The sequence below is a fragment of the Magnolia sinica genome, chromosome 1, assembly GCF_029962835.1.
Source record: "Magnolia sinica isolate HGM2019 chromosome 1, MsV1, whole genome shotgun sequence".
In the NCBI taxonomy this organism is placed as follows: domain Eukaryota; kingdom Viridiplantae; phylum Streptophyta; class Magnoliopsida; order Magnoliales; family Magnoliaceae; genus Magnolia; species Magnolia sinica.
The window spans coordinates 60161616-60182055 of NC_080573.1; the positions used below are offsets into that span (position 1 = coordinate 60161616).

The window sequence follows — 20440 nt, forward strand, 5'->3', positions numbered from 1 at the left end:
TGGGATGTGATTCCTGTCAATCCTAAACATGCATCTAATCATGGCATCATATTTAAACATTCAAGACACATAAGCATAATTAAATAAATGCGCAAATAGCAATCTCAAACACGATCATATATAGTGGTTCGGTTACGTGCCTACTCCACTCCTTGTAGACGCACTCAACCCATGAGTGTACCGGATTTCACTATTAGAGGTTTTAAATCAGGTTCACCTCAAACCTTTATAGCCCCACATAAGGACACTACTATTTATGCCCTACACAAGATCAAAGGTCCTAATCTCGAACCTGACATTTTAGGCCACACAGGCCAAGGTCCTAATCCCGAACCTGATTTATGCTCTACACGAGAGCAAGGGTCCTGCTCCCGAACCCAACAATCTAAGCCACACAGGCCAAGGTTCTAATCCCGAACCTACGATTTATGTTCTACACAAGAGCAATGGCCCTACTCCCGAACCCAACAATTTAGGCCACATAGGCCAAGGTCCTAATCCCGAACCTAGGATTTATGCTCTACACAAGAGCAAGGGTCCTACTCCCGAACCCAACAATTTAGGCCACACAGGCAAAGGTCCTAATCCCAAACCTATGATTTATGCTCTACACAAGAGCAAGGGTCCTACTCCCGAACCCAACAATTTAGGCCACACAGGCCAAGGTCCTAATCCTGAACCCACGATTTATGCTTTACACAAGAGTAAGAGTCCTACCCCTAAACCCAACAATTTAGGCCACAGGCCAAGGTCCTACACAAGAACCTAGTCGAGTTTGGGGATAGCAAACTCTTAGCCTCAATCCTACACAAGGAAGGACGCTAACCTATGGACTCCTAACAATGACACTTGTCGGATTGAGTCCCGTTTTATAGCTCCTCTTGGGTTGTTTGATCTTCGCTCTCCCGTGCTTCAATCAGCTCCCCAATACTCCACCGATCATTTTGTCACTGCTTTGCCAAGGCTTTAGCTCCACAATCTATCTCCTTGCATTTGATGTGTCTTTAAGATGACCAAGGTGGTGGGAGGGGGTTGAATCTCCTACAACTAATGGGTAATTGTTTATCCTAGGGGATTCAACTGGATGAGTACTGTAGAGTATTATGGAGACTGGGTATGCCTATAAATTTGGTCTCAATGCTCTAGAGAAGGCATGAGATCATGTTCTTCATAAATAGGAGCTTGGAATGCTCATTGAAGTGATGAATCACAATGAGAAGAACATGAATCTCATAGGAATAGTCTAGGATGTTAGGTTAGGCTTGGGATGCATTAGGGTCTCTAAAATGCATATCTCCATCATTTCCGCAAAGGTCTGGATGCTCCTTATATAAGAAAAAAATTCCAACAGATCTTTAATGGCTAGTTTTCGGTTCTACCGAGGAGTCTTTCGGTCGGACCAAAATATGTTTGGTTGGACCGAATTTTATCTCGATTGGACTGAATTGACTCCGAAACTTGCTAGACAATTTTGGGCTATTTCGGTCGGACCGAAGGGTACTCGGTCGGACCGAAGGTGCCATTCGGTCGGACCGAGTCCAACCCAATAGAGACGAATTTTCTTGTTAAGTTTTTGTCTTGCAATAGCCATGTTTGGTCGGACCGAAGGTTGCTATTTTTCAATGTATGTTTCAGCAACTTTAAACCTCTAAGACCAAATCTAACGAGATAGGAAATATGAACTTTATGGCTTAAGGGATGATCCAAATGCAGTTTCCTATTTGGGTAAAGATCATCTAGAGGCTATAGGGTTGTTTTGGGTCAAGGGTTAGGGTCATCAAGGCTACCTGTTTACTTGTACTTGTCACCTTGATGCTTCTGCTCCGCTGTGTCTTCGATCTTCGCTTTCCAAAGGCTCAGTTGACTTTACGACACGACGACTCACGTGATTGACAAACCAGTGTGCAAAAATGAGTGCACTAACACGACTATCAATAATAAGTACCCGCTGTTGAGGATAAATGATTTATTTGATCAGTTGAAGGGAGCTAATTAATTTTCAAAGATAGACTTGTAGTTTGAATATCATCAATTGAGTATTGGAGATGAAGATATGCTTAAGACTGCCTTTAGGACTCGATACGATCATTATAAATTTCTAGTGATGCCCTTCGGATTAACGAACGCCTCAACAGTATGCATGGATAATGAACAAGGTCTTCAAGCCTTATTTGGATCGATTCGTGATAGTGTTCATAGATGATATCTTAATTTACTTCAAGACGCAAGAGGATCACATGGAACACCTTCGAATAGCTCTACGGACTATAAAGGACAATCAGTTGTATGCCAAAGCTTCGAAATGTGACTTTTGGAAGAATGAAGTAAAGTTTTTGGGGCATATGGTGTCAGAAAAAGGAGTGTCGATAGACCCATTAAAAATACAATGTTAAATTGAAAGCAACCCACCAATGCGATAGAAGTGCGCAATTTTCTCGGATTAGCTGGTTATTATAGAAGGTGACCAAGAAGGGTACTTCTTTTAGATGAAATGAAACGATTAACGGAAGACCCAGTACTTTCATTACTGGCTGAAGGGGAAAATTTTGTGCTATATACTGATGCATCTTATCAAGGATTGGGATGCGTGCTAATGCAAAGGGGTAGAGCAATAACATTCACATCAAGGTAGTTGAAACCTCATGAGCAGAATTATTCTACGCACAACTTGGAGCTTGTAGCTGTAGTGTTTGCTCTAAAAATTAAAGACTATCTTTATGGTGATAAGTTTGAACTGTATTAAGATCACAAGAGTTTAAAGTATCTTTTTTTTTTAAAAAATCAAAATGACATAAATATGCGGTAGAGGAGATGGATTGAATTCTTGAAGGATTATCATTTTGACATCTGCTATCATCCGAGCAAGGTGATCGTCGTAGTTGACGTGTTAAGCAGGAAGACATGTAAACTAGTGGCTAGTTTAATGATTAAGGAATGAGAGATGCTTGATATAGTTAAAGATTTTGATGTTATACTCTATATCGAGGTACCTCGGGCTTATATCAGTAACTTAATGATGCAGCCCACTCTGGTATGTAATATCTTAATTATCCATTTAAATTGGTCCTTTAATTCCTATATTAGGATGTGGTTATTCGGGATTTTCTTTTTACTAGGTGCGACGAATAATAGAAGTGCAGAAGGATGATGCATGGCTATAAGAGAGAAATAGAAGAAGCAGGAAAGGATAACTCGGAATGGCGAGTAGGCTCTAATGGTGGGATCAGATTTTGAGGGAGGTTATGTGTTCCAGATATATCTGAATTGAAACAAGAAGTATTGGATGAGGCGCACCGTACAAAATTCATAATCCACCTAGGAGGAACCAAGATGTACCATGATGTGCGACATCAATATTGGTGGAACAATATGAAGAGGGAGATAGCCAAGTACGTTACAAGGTGCCTTACCTACTAGTGGGTTAAAGTGGAGCATTAGAAGTCGTCAGGACTTTTACAACAGTTACGGGTCACAAAGTGGAAGTGGGAGCACATATTGATGGATTTTATTGTCAGACTACCGAAAACAAGCCATCATCATGATGTTGTATGGGTGATCGTTGATACGTTAACAAAGTCAGCGCATTTCCTTCCTATACGTATTTCTTCATCCCTAGATGAGTTAAGCAAACGGTATATCAAGGAGATTGTTAGGCTTTGTGGTATCCCTGTGTCCATTGTATTCGATCGAGACCCCAGCTTTACATTACGCTTTTGGAAGAGACTTCAAAAGGCCTTGGGAATGACGCTAGACAACAACACAACTTTCCATCCGCAGACTAACGGACAAATGAAGCGGGTAAATCAAATCCTAGAAGACATGCTTTGCAGCTACATTTTTGACTTCAAGGGCAATTGGGATGACCACCTTCATTTAGTAGAATTCACCTACAACAATATTTTTTAGTCTAGTATCGGCATGACGCCATTTGAAGCTTTATACGGAAGACTCTGCAGATCACCAAGCTATTGGACTGAGGCAGGTGAAAGAACATTATTGGGATCGAAACTAGTGTAAGAGACATCTGAGAAGATTGCCATCATCAAGGAACGTCCATGTGCCGCTCAAAGTCGCCAGAAAAGCTACGCTGACAATCACCGGAGAGACCTAGAGTTTGCCGTGAGAGACCATGTATTCCTGAAGGTATCCCTTATGAAAGGAGTTATGCGATTCGAGAAGAAAAGAAAATTGGTGCCACGCTACATTGGACCATTCGAGATCTTCCAAAGAGTAAGCATCGTAGCCTATAGACTAACCTTACCTTCTCAGCTTTTCGGCATCCAGGACGTATTTCATGTGTTTATGCTACGGAAGTATGACAGAGACATATTGTATATCATTGATTGGCCATCTGAGAAGATTGCCATCATCAAGGAATGTCCATGTGCCTCTCAAAGTCGCCAAAAGAGCTACGCTGACAATCACCGGAGAGACCTAGAGTTTGTCATGGGAGACCATGTATTCCTAAAGGTATCCCTTATGAAAGGAGTTATGCGATTCGAGAAGAAAAGGAAATTGGTGCCACGCTACATCGGACCATTCGAGATCTTCCAAAGAGTAGGCATCGTAGCCTATAGACTAACCTTACCTTCTTAGCTTTTCAGTATCCACGACGTATTTCATGTGTTTATGCTATGAAAGTATGACAGAGACATTGTATATCATTGATTGGAAGCCGCTAGAAATTTGAGAGGACATCTCACATATAGAGCAACTAATTCGCATCATCGATAGAAAGGAGCAAGTACTTCAAACAAGAACAACACTATTTGTGAAGGTGCAGTAGGAGCATCACGGCAAGGAGGAAGTTTTGTGAGAGCGAGAGGATGAAATCCGAGAGTAGTACCATCATCTCTTCATATGTTAGGTATGTTAAATTTTGGAGACGAAATTTTTGTTAAGGGGGGTAGATTATAATAGCTTGATTTTTCAATGGTGGGAATCAAATGGTTCCCTTTTATGTGGCCTACTTGAGTTCTGGATCGGCCTCATTTCTAGGCCCATGTACTAACATGGGCAAGCAAAACTGATGGACAACATTTAAAAAAAAAAATCTGTAGTGACGTGCGGAAGCACGTCATCGCCCAAAATCACTCCCTCCCGGCTTCCTCTCTTCTCCTTCTCCGCATCACAGCAAGGGTCTCGGACCTGTCACCGACCTCGAACCCACCATCCAAGTGGGCCCGGGGCAATGATATGAACCGTTCATTCGGTGGGTCCCGCCAATTCAATTCACCATATTAAAAAAATAAAAACACAACAAACAAATTAGCGACGTGCGTAGTTACCACATGTCGCCACAAACCACGTCACCGTGAACCCAACTTCCTCTTCCACTTTGTTTATTCTCTTCATTATAGAGAGAGAGAGAGAGAGAGAGAGAGAGAGAGAGAGAGAGAGAGAGAGAGAGGTGAGGCTTTGGGAGAAAAAGAGAGAAAACAAGAGGTCGAGTGACAGATCGATATCGGATCGGGTTTTTCGAGTTGTTTTTGAGCCGAATCACGTTTGGATTTATCATATGAGTATAATTGTGTACATGGACATATGTTAGAAGTGCAACTGGAGCAGTAGTCTGACCAATAACGTATAAATGGGTTCCTCACCACGAGGTATTCTGATTGGTTGGCGTTAGTGCAATGTGGTCATACATTGAGTATGGTGTTGTAATTAATGATAGATGTTTATTTGGTTATTTATGTGGATTCACGGATAACATCGCATGCATATCATCTATGCATTCCCCGCACTCGATTTTATCATAAATTATGTTGTTTACTTTTGTTTCAAATTTATCTCTTTGCTTAATGAAATGTATAAAAATCTGGAAACTTCAGATTTGTGTATGAAACGATCCTATTGAGTTGTTATACTCACCTAATTTAAACCATATAGGTGCCGAGTTGGATTATTTCGAGCAGGTGAACCTTTATTATTAGTTTGCTTTGTTATTAGGTTTAGTTTAAAATTTCAAAGGTTGATGTAATAAGTGATTCAATTTGAGTAGCAGTTTAAGTTGTAGATGGTATGGTATAATGTTTCTTTAATTAACTTCGGCATTAGTGGTTATCATCTTTTAATTTGAATGTGCATGTTTAAATAAGATTGAATGCCTACATGTGCAGTGATGAATTCGGTAGATTTAGCTCATGTACTTGGAATTCGGGTATTGAGTAGTCCTACTCGGTTACTCGGGTTTCGGGGCATGACAAAAATAACAAAGGTGCTGGAATTTTGCAAAAGGTTTACAAATTGGATGGATGGGGTGGGCCTAATTTGGAGTATCTAGATTTCGATTGTGTCAATAACGAGCATCGGGTGGCTTATTGAAGCGGGTCTTTGATGTGGAGGAAGTTAGGTAGGCTATGTTTGATCTTCCCAAGGATTGAACCCCAAGGGCCAATCTGTTTCTTGATGGGTTGCTTTCAAGTGTTAGGAAGTGATTAAAAGTAATCTTATGGTGATTATTAGTGAGTTTTGTAGTCAGTGGCACCCGAGCTATGAAATAAGTGCCCCATTCATAACTCTTTGTTTTTGAGAAGGAGACATAACTATAAATTTCGATCTTTTTTCTTAATCAATAACATCTACAAATTCTAGTTAAGATGTTGGCATCTTGTCTTAAGAATGTGCTCTTTAAAAAAAAAAAAAAAAATCATTTCTCCTTCGTAGGGCCTTTTTATTTATTTATTTATTTATTTAAATTTACAATGAATAGGAAAAATCTTGATGGAGCATTAGATGAGCATGAATGCATTGATTTGAGATATGATACGTGGAATTCTAGGCCTAGTTAGTAGGTTGAATTTTTAAAAGTATGCAAATATCTGGACCGAAAGCTGCTTGACTATATGATGGGGATACTTGACTTTGGGATTTAATGGAGGTGGATGAAGTTCTTATTGGTGGCAAGGTATTTCGTAACAGTGACGGTGACCATAATGGTTAGTGTCATTACCATTATGCTCCCCCCCCCCCGAAACGATTATTGTTTTTTGGTTGAAAAAATTAGAAAAGATATGAAAAGAATCCCATAAATATAAAGGAACCTTAATATATATTCTTTTCTAGTTTTGAACATGTTTATGATGGTCTAATGGTTCACTCTTTGGTAAGAATGCTGCTTCGGCCTTTCTGTTGATTTTATGAACTTAATAGGCTTGGATTGGCTACAAAAGTCTATATTTTATTTCCTAAATATATTTTATCAATGATTCAATATAAATAAGATAATATGAGCATCAATGAGATAATGATGGATGTAATAAAGATATCTAATTAATTATTTAAATTAAAAAAAAAAAACAAACAATGCGTTTTGTTTTTAAGATTGAAATTTTTATTAAGCGCCGAAAAGCGAAGAAGAGTAAAATAAATACAGGAGATGGAAGAAAGAATACAACGATCCGAGATTGAAAAACTAAGCAACCAATCTGAGATGTCCCTAGAAATTGAAGCCACCGCCCTAGGAATGCAAAAGTGGGAATTTTATAATTAGCAATTGTTCTCTCTCTCTCTCTCTCTCTCTCTCTCTCTCTCTCTCTCTATAGATAACCCATAAAACCAAATTCCAGATCACTTTGATACCATTTCCAACGTGATGTAGGCCCACGACCCACTTAGGCCCGCCTAAGCCTGTAGTAGGGCCCACCAATAATGTGGGCCCACATCTCACCCTAGGGCCCGACATGTGCTTATTTATAGATTTGTGAGATTAAATCAAGGATTGCAATATACTATTTTTAGAAGATCTGGGGTTGATTTACAGATATAATTACTTTCTATGTTTGTTTTTTTATTAGGCTTTTACCATATTAAGCAAGATTATATTGGTTTGAAATAAATTGTGCTTGATTTGGAATCGATCTCTTAGTTCGGGAATTTTAATTAAAGATTCATTTATTATCTATAAAGGGGGCAGTGGTGTAGGAGTTAGTCATTCGAATATTTTCCTTAAGTGTTGTTTTTCTTTAAGTTTTGTAAGAGAAAATGTTGATATCAAGTAAATTATATATATATTTTTTCTTTGTAATTTGGGTATCAAGATCTCCTTGACTTGATAATTGGGTTGCACCATTTTGGTATCAGAGTGGGTCAAATTTGAGGATTTTTGACTCTATGTCCTCTCCTAACGGCATTGAAAGAGGTGGCATAGGAAGAGTTCACACAAGTAGCTCAATTGATCCATGCACTCGCAAAGTTGGTTGATAAACTCATGCATACTATAGGCAACCTCGCTAATCAAGTGGGGGAGCTATGGCATGGAGGGAATCCAGAGACCGAAGTTGGAGCATGTGGACACGTAGGGGAAGGTCCCCACCAAAGTCTTAACTAACAACGGGTGACCCTAGCTTATGAAGACACCAATGATCAAATTTATTGTTGGAACATGACAGAGAATTTGAAATTAAAGTAGAAATTTTGGAAACGGCGAAGCGATCCACGGAGTCAAAGGAAAAGTTGACATCTGAAGTAATCGATGCATTAACGTTGGACCTATACTTGAATTTACCAATGGACCAATTGATGGATCCAATGATAGTAATAGTCACATTGATAGACATGTAAGTAGGTCTTAATACTCAGATTCAAACACCTTTCCATAAAATGACCGTGGTACAAAAAACAGGGCAAATGTTTCATAATTCCATGAAGAATTTTAAAGTTACAACAAACAAGTTGACACCTGCAAAAGTGCAGTTGAACAAGACATCATCTACAATGGACTCTAACAATGGTCATGTTGAGCCGATGCTTAGGGTTGCATCATCAATTTCCACCAAAAGAAGAACACGATTCGTCGTAGTCAAAAGGTTGCAATTGGTTTCCAACTTGAGGAAGAGTTTTTTCGAAGCCGGGGAGAATTGATGTAGGCCCATGACATAGCTAAGCCCGCGTCCCACTTAGGCGTGCCTAAGCATGCTGTAGGGCCTAACAATAATGTAGGGCCATAGCCCACCATAGGGCCCAATATGTGCTTATTTTTGGACTGCTTTGGGAGCTTAAATCAAAGATTGCAATTTACTATTTTTAGAAGATATGGGGGCTAATTTAAATATGTGATCGATGATATGAGGATGATTTAAAGATATAATTACTTTCTATGTTTGCTTGTTTTTTTTATTTTTTATTACTAGGCCTTTACCATATTAAGGAAGATTAAATTGGTTTGGAATAACAATATTGTGATTGACTTGAAATCAATCTCTTAGTTGGGGGGATAGGGTGCAACGGTGTAGGAGTTCATCATTCGAATATTTTTCTAAGTGTGGTTTTTCTTTAAGTTTTGTAAGAGAGAATATTGATATCAATTAAAGTTCTCTCCCTCTCTACTCCATTGTTCTTATGAGTATTTCTTTTTTAATTTCTTTGTAATTTGGGTATCGAGATTTCATTGACTCGATAACTAAGTTGCACCACAATACCTCCCCTGTGCCAAACAAACAACAAATCCACCATGCTATGGGGCATCACTCAAGGAGTGTTGATGGTCGATCGATTCCTTTTCATGCACAACAATCAGATATTCGAGAGAACCATTCCACACTTGCAGAGTTTGTCAATGGTGAGGGTCTTCACCCTAGCTAGGAGCCAAACAAATGCATCTACTTTTGGGGGAGCCCCGTATGACTAGATGAAGGGAAGGAACTTTTCATTGCTGAGGGAAGGGGGTTAAGAAGGTTGAATAATGAGCAAACAGAGAATCTTTCAGAGCTAGCGAGGTAACAAAATAGTGAGTTGGCAACACCTGTGGATTGCTGGATACCTTGCAGGAGGTGATGATGGCTAAGTAAACTCTCCATCTCCGAGTCAGTCAAGGATCTTTTCCAATGATCTTTTATAGGGAGGGCACCAAATGCTAAAGCCCACATAAAAAACACAGTCCATAATAGAAATGTATCTATCCACATCCACATGAGCTAGGCTGGGAAATAGAGAGAGAGGAGAGGAATATCAGAGATCCGACAATCTAGCCAGAAGCCGATGTGGGAGCCATCTCCAAAAGAGAAGGCAAACCCCTCTTGCACCTTATGCCAAAAGTAAGCAATAGCCTTCCAAACGCCAAAGGCTCTATAGAGGGAGGAAGGGTTAGGAAGGCAACCACCATCGTCAAATCCATACTTGCTAGCTATGATTTCTGATGTAGGACAATTAACCACTTGCTCTAAAAGCTCGAAGTGATAGAGCATGGTGAATTAATCCCTTTATCCCATAGCCTAGACCCAACATCCATGAGTTAGGTCCTCGGCTGAATCCTCCTTGTGGGCCCCAAATCACATGGGTTCTGCCTTATACGAGCCACCCACCTCACATGGGCCGCCCATCTCGAGTGTGCCCCAACGTCCCACAGGCCACCCCACTCGAGTTCGGTGTGAAAATTCCCACACATTAATTTCTCTTCACCAACTCTTGGCCTTTAAGCCAAAGTGCTAGGACCATTTGCCGAGGTGGCTGAGTTAACTACAACCAAGTCCTCCACCCCCTCTTGAGAAGGGCTTACAAACCTCGACCCAACGAAGACAGTGAAACTTACGGGTGTCGAAGGACCCGTTCCAAAGGAAGTCTCTCTTAAGTCCGTCAAACCTTCCTAGAACCGACTTCGGGCAGCAGAATAGGGAGAGGAAGTATGAAGGGAGGTGTGATGCAATAGCATTGGTAAGGGTTAGCCAACCCCCCTCAGGAGAGGATGCGGCACTTAGCGAGCCAACTTTCTTTCAACTTGTTCAATAATTGCATCCCAGAAGTGTTTAGTAGGCTTCCCGATGCAGAGAGGAAGATCAAGATAGGAGGAGTGGAAGGAGTTTGTTTTGCAACTAAAGATGTTCGCTAATTGAGATAGGGCAAGAGGGGCTAGATTGATACAAAAAATCTTTGATTTAGAGAGATTGATCTTAAAGCCGAAGACAACCTCAAAGCACCGGGTGGTTTTTCGAAGGTTATCAGCAAACTCCTTTGCGTTGCAAAACAGAAGAGTATCACCAACAAATTGAATATTGGAAACTGAAGGCCCCATATTTGCAACCTCGAACCCACTAAAGTGACCAACCACCCTTTTAAAAAAGGAAAAAGAAAAACAAAAGAGACCAACCTCCTACCCTTTATCCAACATCCCACTGAAACCTTCAGCAACAATGATCAACAGGAAAGGAGACAAAAGTTATAGTCTTTTTTTAAACACCTTTACCAGCAATGTTGAACAGGAAAGGAGACAAAGGTCACCCTGCCTTAAACCTTTGGAAGAGGGAGAGAAGCCTTTGGGAGAACCATTGGACTAGAACAGAGAATTTAGTGGAAGAAATGCAAATTTTAATCCAACTACGTCATCTTGACCCAAAGTTGTGGCGACCTAGCGTATAGTCAAAGAAATTCTAGATGACATGGTCAAAAGCTCCCACGTCAAGCTTACAGACATCTTCGCTTTTGCCCAATCGATGGCGAGAGTCATTGCATTTGTGAGCTCTGGGGGCACAATCGAAAATTTTCCGATTAGCCACAAACGCACCTTAAGAAACAGAGATAATCTTCGGGAGAGTAGGGCGGACCCTAGAAGCTAAAACATTGGCCAAAATCTTATAGGGAACCCCCAAAGGGCTTATAGGTGTCGGAAATCTTTTAGATGGGAGGCCCCTTCAATTTTCGAAATTAGAGCAATGAAAGAAGCACCCATAGCACAAGGTAGTCGACCATCGGAGAAGAAATCAGAGAAAAAACTAATTAAGTCTATTTTAAAAATGTCCTAGAACACTTGGAAGAAGGCTAGATGAAAGCCGTCCAGGCCGGGGGCTTTGTCTCTGCTGAGGGAGAACACAATGGCCTTTATCTCCTCCTCGGAGAAAGGGGATTCCAGGGCAGTAGCTTCCTCGGTGGAGATATGAGGAGGAGCAAGGTTGTCCAACGTAGGCTGATTCCATCCGGCCGAGGATAGCAAGTTGCTGTAAAAAGAAGAAGAAGAAGATATGATAATAGACTTGCTGCTTATCCTCAACTCTAGAATCATTAATGGAAACTGAACTTATCTTGTTATAGCAAGCCCTCACATTGGCAACGCTTTGGAAGAAACGGGCGTTTTGTCTCTTTCCTTGAGCCAAAAAGCATGCAATCTTTTTCTCTAACTGTTCTCCTCTTGCTTGACTTTGCTCAGGTAGCCAAAGAGGAGAGACAACCTCACCACCCGATGGGGAGTACAAGGCACAAACGGATTTACAAAGCGTTCGAAGATGGTAACTTAGTCATGGTGCATGTATCTATCACAAGTTAATTTAGTGGTGGTTTTAAGCGGGCCCGATTACTTATCTGCTGGAGTTGTCAAGTGATCTTAGTGTCAATCTGATATTTAACACATTTGATTTATCAGGATATGATGAAGATGTAGATCAGTAGGTGAGTGGTGGATGGTAGACAGAGCAACTTCCAAAGAAGAAAAAGGTGGAGATCAAAAACACTTTTGACATGTACTATGGAGATTTGATATTGCTCAAGGATGTACTCAATTCCTTTCAGGCGGAAAGATAGAAGTCCTCCAGAAATCATGTGAATTAGTAAGGAAGAACTTTGGTGGATTAATAGACATTTCTACCAAAAATATGTTGCAGCCAATTTTTGGAGCCAAAATCTCTTAAAAACTGGGGAGATTGATGCTGCCCAAAATTAGGCCCTTGTGAAGGGGCTAACAGAGTAACAGCCCCAATTGTAGGTCCTGCTCATGATCCAAGAAGAGGACCAAAAGGGGATCTCCAAGGGCAAATGAGCCTCATAGTGGGCCCTGCAAGTGGTTGGCTATGATAGCTTGACCATATTTGTGTTCTAGGGTTAGAATCTAATGATTGTTGCTAGTTGTCATGTCAAGTCAAAGTTGGTTAGGGAAACTTCTTTCCCAAGCAAATCTATTAGTTTAAATGGGTTTCTAAATTCAATTATGTTTATTTGAAGATTGTTTTAATTTTAGGCAAGTTTTACACCAAACTCTATTTTATAAGTAATAGGCTTTAAAAAGTCCTATGATCGTTAGTAGAATGTTTTAGATTTAGAAAGTTAGGTTCTTAAACTGTCTAACTGGTTACTAATATGTTCCTCATGAGAGCTCCACATTTGGAGCATGATATTTGATTATTAATTTAACTTTTTTCCTTTCAGTTGTTTCCCTTGTAATATATTGTTCTCTCCTTTTGATTAGTGTGATTGTTTGTGTGGATTGTCAAATCTGTTGAGAGGAACGAACTCCTTTTTCCATGAACGATGTTCGATGGGTGAGCTCCTTTCAGAATCCAGGGTTTTCCGTGGCAATAGGTACTAGGTAGACTAGGTTTAAGAATATCCGAAGTTATCACCTGTTAAAGAAAGGGAGTTATGCTAGCACCATTCAATGCATGGTTTTAAATCAGTTCAGGCTCCTATATCAGCCTGTCAATTATCGATACAATATGGGCTGTATGGCCCCATTTTGTCCTGTATTTGTCGATATGTACTTGCATCAGTCCCTGTATTACTTATCGGGGTGGGTTGTTACAGACACAATATGGCAGATACACGCTTGTACTTTAACAGATATAAAACCATGATTCAGTGGTCTTCTTTTATGCTTTTTGCGAAAGCTAACTTTTAGGTGGACTAGCTATTTAAGGTTGCGCTTGGTTGCCCACCCGAGATAAACCACCAGATATATTCAGTCACTAATGGCTGACCCTGCAACTAGTTCGGTGCTGAAAAAGCTCCTAGGGCCCACCATGATGTATGTGTCTTATCCGCACCGTCTATCCATTTTGTCAGCTCATGTTAGGGCACGATCCCAAAAACGAGGCAGATCCAAATATCAGGTGGACCAGACCACTTCAAAAAACGGTGATTGAAAGCCGACCATTAGAAACTTTTTAGGGGCCACAAAAGTTTTGGATCAAGCTTATATTTGTGCTTTCCATTCATCCAGGTCTGTGTGACCTTATCAACAAGTTGGATGGCAGATAAACATTATAGTGGACCCTAGGAATTTCTTAATGGTGTGGTCCACCTGAGATCTGGATCTGCCCCATTTTTGGGCTCATGCCTTAAAAGTGGTCTAGAAAAATGGATGGGCGGTGTGGATAAAACACATACATCATGGTGGGGCCACTGAGCTTTTCCAGCACCGACCTACCGGTACCATCAACATGCATGCCGTGTCAGTTACATAGATGGCATTTATGGAATGGGTTGTCTAGCTTGGGTGGGTCCCGCCATTATGTATTCCAAAAATCCATTCCAACCATCAGGTGATTCAACCAATTTTAAGCACAGGGCTAAAAAACCAGCTATTCAAGTGGACCACATGATTAGAAACTGTGTACAAGGCCATGCCCCACCGTTCAAACTGTTTCCATTGGTGTGGCCCGCCTAAAGCACAGATGGATCTGATTTTTTGGATCCAGGCCGAAACTTTTGTGTGCAATCTAATGGTTTGGATGGATTTCACATAATCACCACGATGGGTCTCATAAAAAAATCAACGGTGCAACTGTTTCCTTTGATGTGACCAACCTGAAACATCTGATGGTCAGAATAAATTGTCGATAATTGTAGTAGGGCCAACCTAATCCACAAGTCAACCACCTCTCGGTGTGCAGAAAAGCAAGTTACGGCCTGGTTTGCAGGAGACCCGCTATGTATATTGCTGATTAGGGATAGTTTTCCTTTTTTGTAATTTTTTTTTTCCCTTACTTTTCATCTTCTTCTCTGATAAAACAAGTAATTGATGAGAGGAAAAGAAAGTTAGGGCCTTTGTGACCTTACTTGGATTAGTGAAATTCTGAAGACGTATGGAAACATATTGTGTTATTGTGGTTGTCTTCATGTCCTTATCAGGATGAGGAATTAAATGATTGTTGGTCTGAGGACATGCACACTACCCTTAGGCGTAGAGTTTTGTACATGTGGGGCTGACGGCTCATTGTGTTGGACCATTGATGAGATGGGCACTACTGTAGACTGCTGCCAATCTCTTCCTGATTGGACAATTCTTAGCCTTCAATTAGTGGTCTTGCCTGTAAACAGACAGCTAACGATAACATCCAAAAAAAGGCCCAATATTGGATAGGCAGAGTCTCCCAGTCTGGGAGAATTTTTTATGAATGTGCTATCCATTGTGGCCCATATTCACAGCAGTATGCATTCAAAACACCGCAAACCCCTGTACATAGAACAGGCTCTAGGATGTAATCATCTTTGAGCCAAGGATTATCTCATTCCTTTACCATGGTTTCTTTTTCTTTTTTTTTCATCTTAAAAGCACATGTCTGTTACATTGTAACATTTCCATGATACATGCATTAAGGTTGACGCTTAATATTGTTTATCTATTCCATCCAACTATTGACAGTTTTAAATTGTTTGCACAGGTTGTGATGGATGCTGTTAATAAACCCCAAAACATTAACTATAAAGGAGTAGCAGACTTGGTGACAGAGTAAGGAAATTTGTTTCCTAGGCTTTGATGGTTTCTATATTGATGACAGCCTTGTCTTTGAGCTTTACTAATATTTACTCTGTAAATCTTTCAAGGAGCCGGTTTATTTTATTTTATTTTTATGGGTGCATTTGGATGCACAATTGAATTGCAACAATTTTTTTTTTTCAATCAAGGAAATGAGAATAGGATGATGTTTTCATATTGAGGAAGTACCTTCAATAGCAGTTACATTCCTTTCCCGCACAGCTTGAAAATGGACTGATCACAATTTCATGCCTCATTCCCGAAATCAATATTGAGGGCACTAAATTTATTCATTTCCCGCTCAACTAAACTAATAATTGCAATTCAACTCAATGGAGCTGCCAAATGCTGGCTAAAGATATGCTCTTAATCTGTGTATTGCCTTATTTTCAATTACCCAAAGCAGATCCATACAAGCAGCCTCAGGCTGTATTTTTCCCTATAGTTGTCTTTTTGATGGATTGTTTTCATTTTGGAAATAGATAACCTGAAGATTCCTTTTGTTCATTCTTATCTGTTTCACCATATAATCGAACTTGGTGCATTTATTTTGTTTATTGGGCTGCCTTATACCTACAATTTATCTATATGCTTATGGGAGGAATTTCTCAACTTCTTAATATCATACAAAGTAGTTTTTACGTAATTTACGATGTCCCAGTCCCTCCTGTTAGATGCAAAAGAAAATTGATGTGTGCACGTGGGACGTGAGCATTTACCATGGGGGATGTCTAACCTGACTACATCATACCATTTTGCTTATCTGGTTTGCTGCTCTCAATGAGTGAGGTTATGTCTGGAAATTCTAAGATAAATTATTTTATGTGAAATCTTCTGCCTTGTTCCCACTTCGAATCCCTGCTGCAGACTTGCGTTCCCGCCCCCCCTTCCTACCTATTTATACTTGTTTACATTTTCAAAGAGATGCTTCTCTGCTCCCGCACCCGACTTTGTTGCCGCTTCACTTCAGGCTTCGTGCAACTATGCCATAGATTAGAAAGGAGGTCACGATTTATGAAGTCGTGCTTAGGTTCAAGAGTAATATCACTGGGTCCAACTCCAAGGCATATGTTTCTTGGACTAGGTCCATTGCATACTTCTGCTGTGAAAAGAATATCCAATGCTTAGATTCAGCAACTTCAATGCCGAAGAAATACTATAGAGGACCAAGATTTTTAATATAGCAACAATGACTAAGTTTCTCTTGTGATCAGTAATAGCAGTGCCATTGTCTCCGTAAGTACCATGTCATCCAGACAGAATAACTTTTACCTTCATGTCCCTTTTTAACAAAAAGTGAAAGATTTTGTACTCATCTTTTGGATCTGATGGCTGGAAGAGCTCCATTAACTATGTCAAACCAAGCCTGCAGAGACTGTTGCAAACAATGTATAGCTTTCTTCAATTGTCACACTTCTTCTCCTCGTATTTACGAATGAAGCCTGAGGAGGTGATTATGGCGCAAAAAAGAAATGAAGACACTACTAGTGTAAACCCACTAAATACATGCATGTACATTAATCTTCAATAGAATGAGGTTGGCTATGGTGACTTGGGCAAGGATAGGCTAAAGCACGAAATATATATATATATATATATAGAAATATTTGACTGCACCTTGAAAGAGTAACAGAAACTTCATATCGATCTTGGCTGGATTTGCTTTATTTCCTTGTCCTTGTTTTTTGTTTTTTTTTGTTGTTTTTTTTTTGAAGAAAAAGAAGAAGAAGAAAGCACAAGCTGTTGCATTCCTCATCAATGAATCAATGAGTATGAAAATTTTCATTGATGAGGAATGCTAATTGCACTAGCTGTTGCAGACAAGTTTCCATGGGGACATGTGGCAGAAGTGCACCAAAATTCAGAGCACTCGCCCGATGGGCCCCACCATATATGCCCCATGAGATGCCCTTGACCCAATTCATAGCTTCCATTCATAAGGCACAAGCATTTCATTGATGGGGAATGTTAATTGCACATGCTGTCACCCATGAGTTCCCATGGGGACACATGGCAGATGTGCACAAAATCTGGAGCAGCGGGGCTCCACCATATATGTGCCATGACTTAAAAAACAAAAACCAGTCTGGCCAGACAGTCCTAATGGTTTAATTTAATGTATAACAATCACAACTTTTTTCAGCCCTGTCAGATCCTGTGGTTAGGATCTTGTATGGTCATCATGGCCCAAATATACTAGGGCCTGCTGAGTGAGTTTTCTATATCCTGAACGCATGTGTCATATATTGCCATGGAACATCTGTGAAACAGCCTATGCATTGAGCTGTGTGCAATCAGCATTCCTCTTCGTTGGCAATTTATTTTCACAACCATATTTAGAGGAGTGGATTCTTAAGTCAGTTGGATTGGGAAAAAATAAATGCTTGAATCCTATTGTTGGGGATAATATGAAATAAAAGTTAATTTGTGAGAATTTCTTAGAGAGCTTCTTGTGTAGATGTGCGAGGATTACTAGGCAAAAATCAGACACCCAAGTGCGAAGTAGTAGCCATCTTATTATTGGGAATGAAAGTACTTTTTGTTAAAGGTCAGGAATCCCATTTAGTAATAATTATTGTAAGAGAACAAATTCAAGCAGTGCAAAGTGAAGAGATCATTTCACACTAGACAAATCTTTTGCAGCAACCTAAATAAAATATTAAGGCCTGGTGACTTTTCTACTAATGCACTATACATTAAGAAAAACGGTTTCTACCCATAAAGGTTAACATGACCTGGAAGCATTAATATAAACTCAGGGCTCAAGAGAACTTATTGAGCATAAAGACAGTCATGTAAAATTTGATAGCAATAAAAGGATAATGAAATTTTCACATGCTTAGTTGCAGGGGGGTGTGTAGGACCATGACAAGGCAAAAACAAATATATGTGCAGAGAGATAACAAAAGCGAGAGGTTGAATCTTCTAGTCTATTACAGAAATATTTAATTTAGCAAAAGCTTAGACACCTCATCACAGTTTACAAGTGATGTCTTTTCTGCCAACAAGACTTGAACTTGCTGTACTATTAACTTAGCTGCTTATTTGAAATGTTTCTATACGATACGTACTCTTTGGTGAGTAGTTGTCACTTCTATGAAGTACTTTCACACTATATGAGCATGGATGCCTTGTATTTTTTACGTTTTTATAGATAGTTTCCTCAAGCTGTGTATGCACGCACCACATTTATGATTATAGTGAAATTGCATGGATTGTGTACCATGGTATGTGGAAGCTTGGCGGAGCTTATAATTATGGCTAAGTCCTGGTGGAGCTTATAAAAATTAATTGCCTAATTAAATCAATTTATCAATTTAAACTAATAAGGCAATTAACACTTAGGCTTCCAAGGCAAAGTGGGTCCAATCATATAGACTACAAAAGTTGCAACACTATAAGCAAATAGTCTATAAAAGATATAGTGATCTTGTGTGTGCATACAAGTTAAGTGCCTAACATGCAATCCAATTCAAGCATCCATATAATTTAACTAATCAAACACATCAGAATGAATAGATTGCAAATATTATCAATTGCAAACACAAGAATGTATAGTGGTTTGGCTACTCTCCTAGCGGACCCACTCTCCTCGAGTGTACTGGTGTTTCACTATTGGAAGTTTTAAATCAGGTTCACCTCTAACCTTTACAATAGTTTCTCCTAAGCTAACTACTAACATACACGTACACTTACATGTCGGAGGAACATGTTTCCACCCGTGTTAATGGCTCTCGCGGAGACTTAGTTGGTTTTCTATCGGCTAACCAACAACCACTAACGGTCCTAATCCAAGGACCTATGTACACTCCTGCTAGAGGCTTCCTATGGAAACTAAAGCGTACACACACGTGTCTGGTGAATTCGGCCCTACACAAGAGCTTAAGTCTTACATAAGAACCTATTTGAGTTTGGGTTACAAACTTTACACTCAATCCTACACAAGAAATGAGTGTCTGGATTCTACAATTGATAACTTACTTATTGGATTGAGCTCCGTTGCAACGTCTTGCTTGAGATGCTTTATCGGTGCTCTCTCATGCTTCAATCAACTTCTCAATTGCTCCTGCAATCGTTGATGCGAATGTTTCAGCTTTTACGATCAATTGCCTTGCATATGATGCTCCAATGAGGTGACCAAGGTGGTGGGAGTCGGGTTGAATCTTCTACAACTAAAGGTTTTAGTTGATTTTTAGTAGGGATTCACTTGGATGGGTGTTCTAGAGAATTTAGACAATGATTTGCCCATAGGTTTAGTGTCTTCTCTAGAACATGGAGGAGATTAAGTTGATCTTCAAAGGGAGCTTGGAATGCTCATTCAAGTGATAAATCACAAGGAAGATGACTTAGATCTCTTTGGTCTGAAGTCTAGAAGAGGAATATTCAAAGGGAAAATACCTAGGCTTTATTTACACAAAAAACCCATCCCAATGCCCAAGGTTTGTATGCCCTATATAGATGAATCAAGTTCCAACAGTAAGAAAAATGGGCAGAAAACGGCACATTTGATTGATTGAGCAATGCCTTTGATTGATCGAATGACACTTCGATGGATCGAGAAATTTGAGAATAATTTAATTTGCTTGTTGGACATTTCTGTCTTCTTTCGATCGATCGAGCACTGAACTTCGATCAATTGAAGCTTTGCTCGAGACCGATCTACAACCTATTGATGGAATCAAGATTCATTCGAAACTTGCTATTTGGGCAATGTGTTTTATAGCAGCTTTGTTGATGGGGACATTACGCGCACACGCACACGCACGCCATCCCCACGCACGTACGCTAGAAGGAGGGCCCCACCGTCGATTTGGATCGATGACGACATATAGGGAGGGCCTCCTAGTTAGAAGACGAAGTTTGGTTCAAAAGAGTGGGCCCGATAGTTAAGAAAAGTCCATCATGGGATCTCATGATCATGGCCTACTAGTCAGATTGATTTCATATTTTAAGTTTTGTTTTTTGTTATTATTTAGAACA

General features: G+C 39.9%; 1 protein-coding gene across 2 annotated transcripts in view; it reads left to right on the top strand.

Moving 5' to 3' along the window:
* LOC131250588 (phosphatase IMPL1, chloroplastic) overlaps nucleotides 1-20440 on the top strand; it is a 92950-nt gene that overhangs the window by 6132 nt on the left and 66378 nt on the right. For both annotated transcript variants that reach the window (XM_058250884.1, XM_058250879.1), the window contains exon 2: nucleotides 15366-15433. In XM_058250884.1, coding sequence (XP_058106867.1) covers nucleotides 15366-15433 — 68 coding nt within the window. The remainder of the gene's footprint in view (nucleotides 1-15365; nucleotides 15434-20440) is intronic.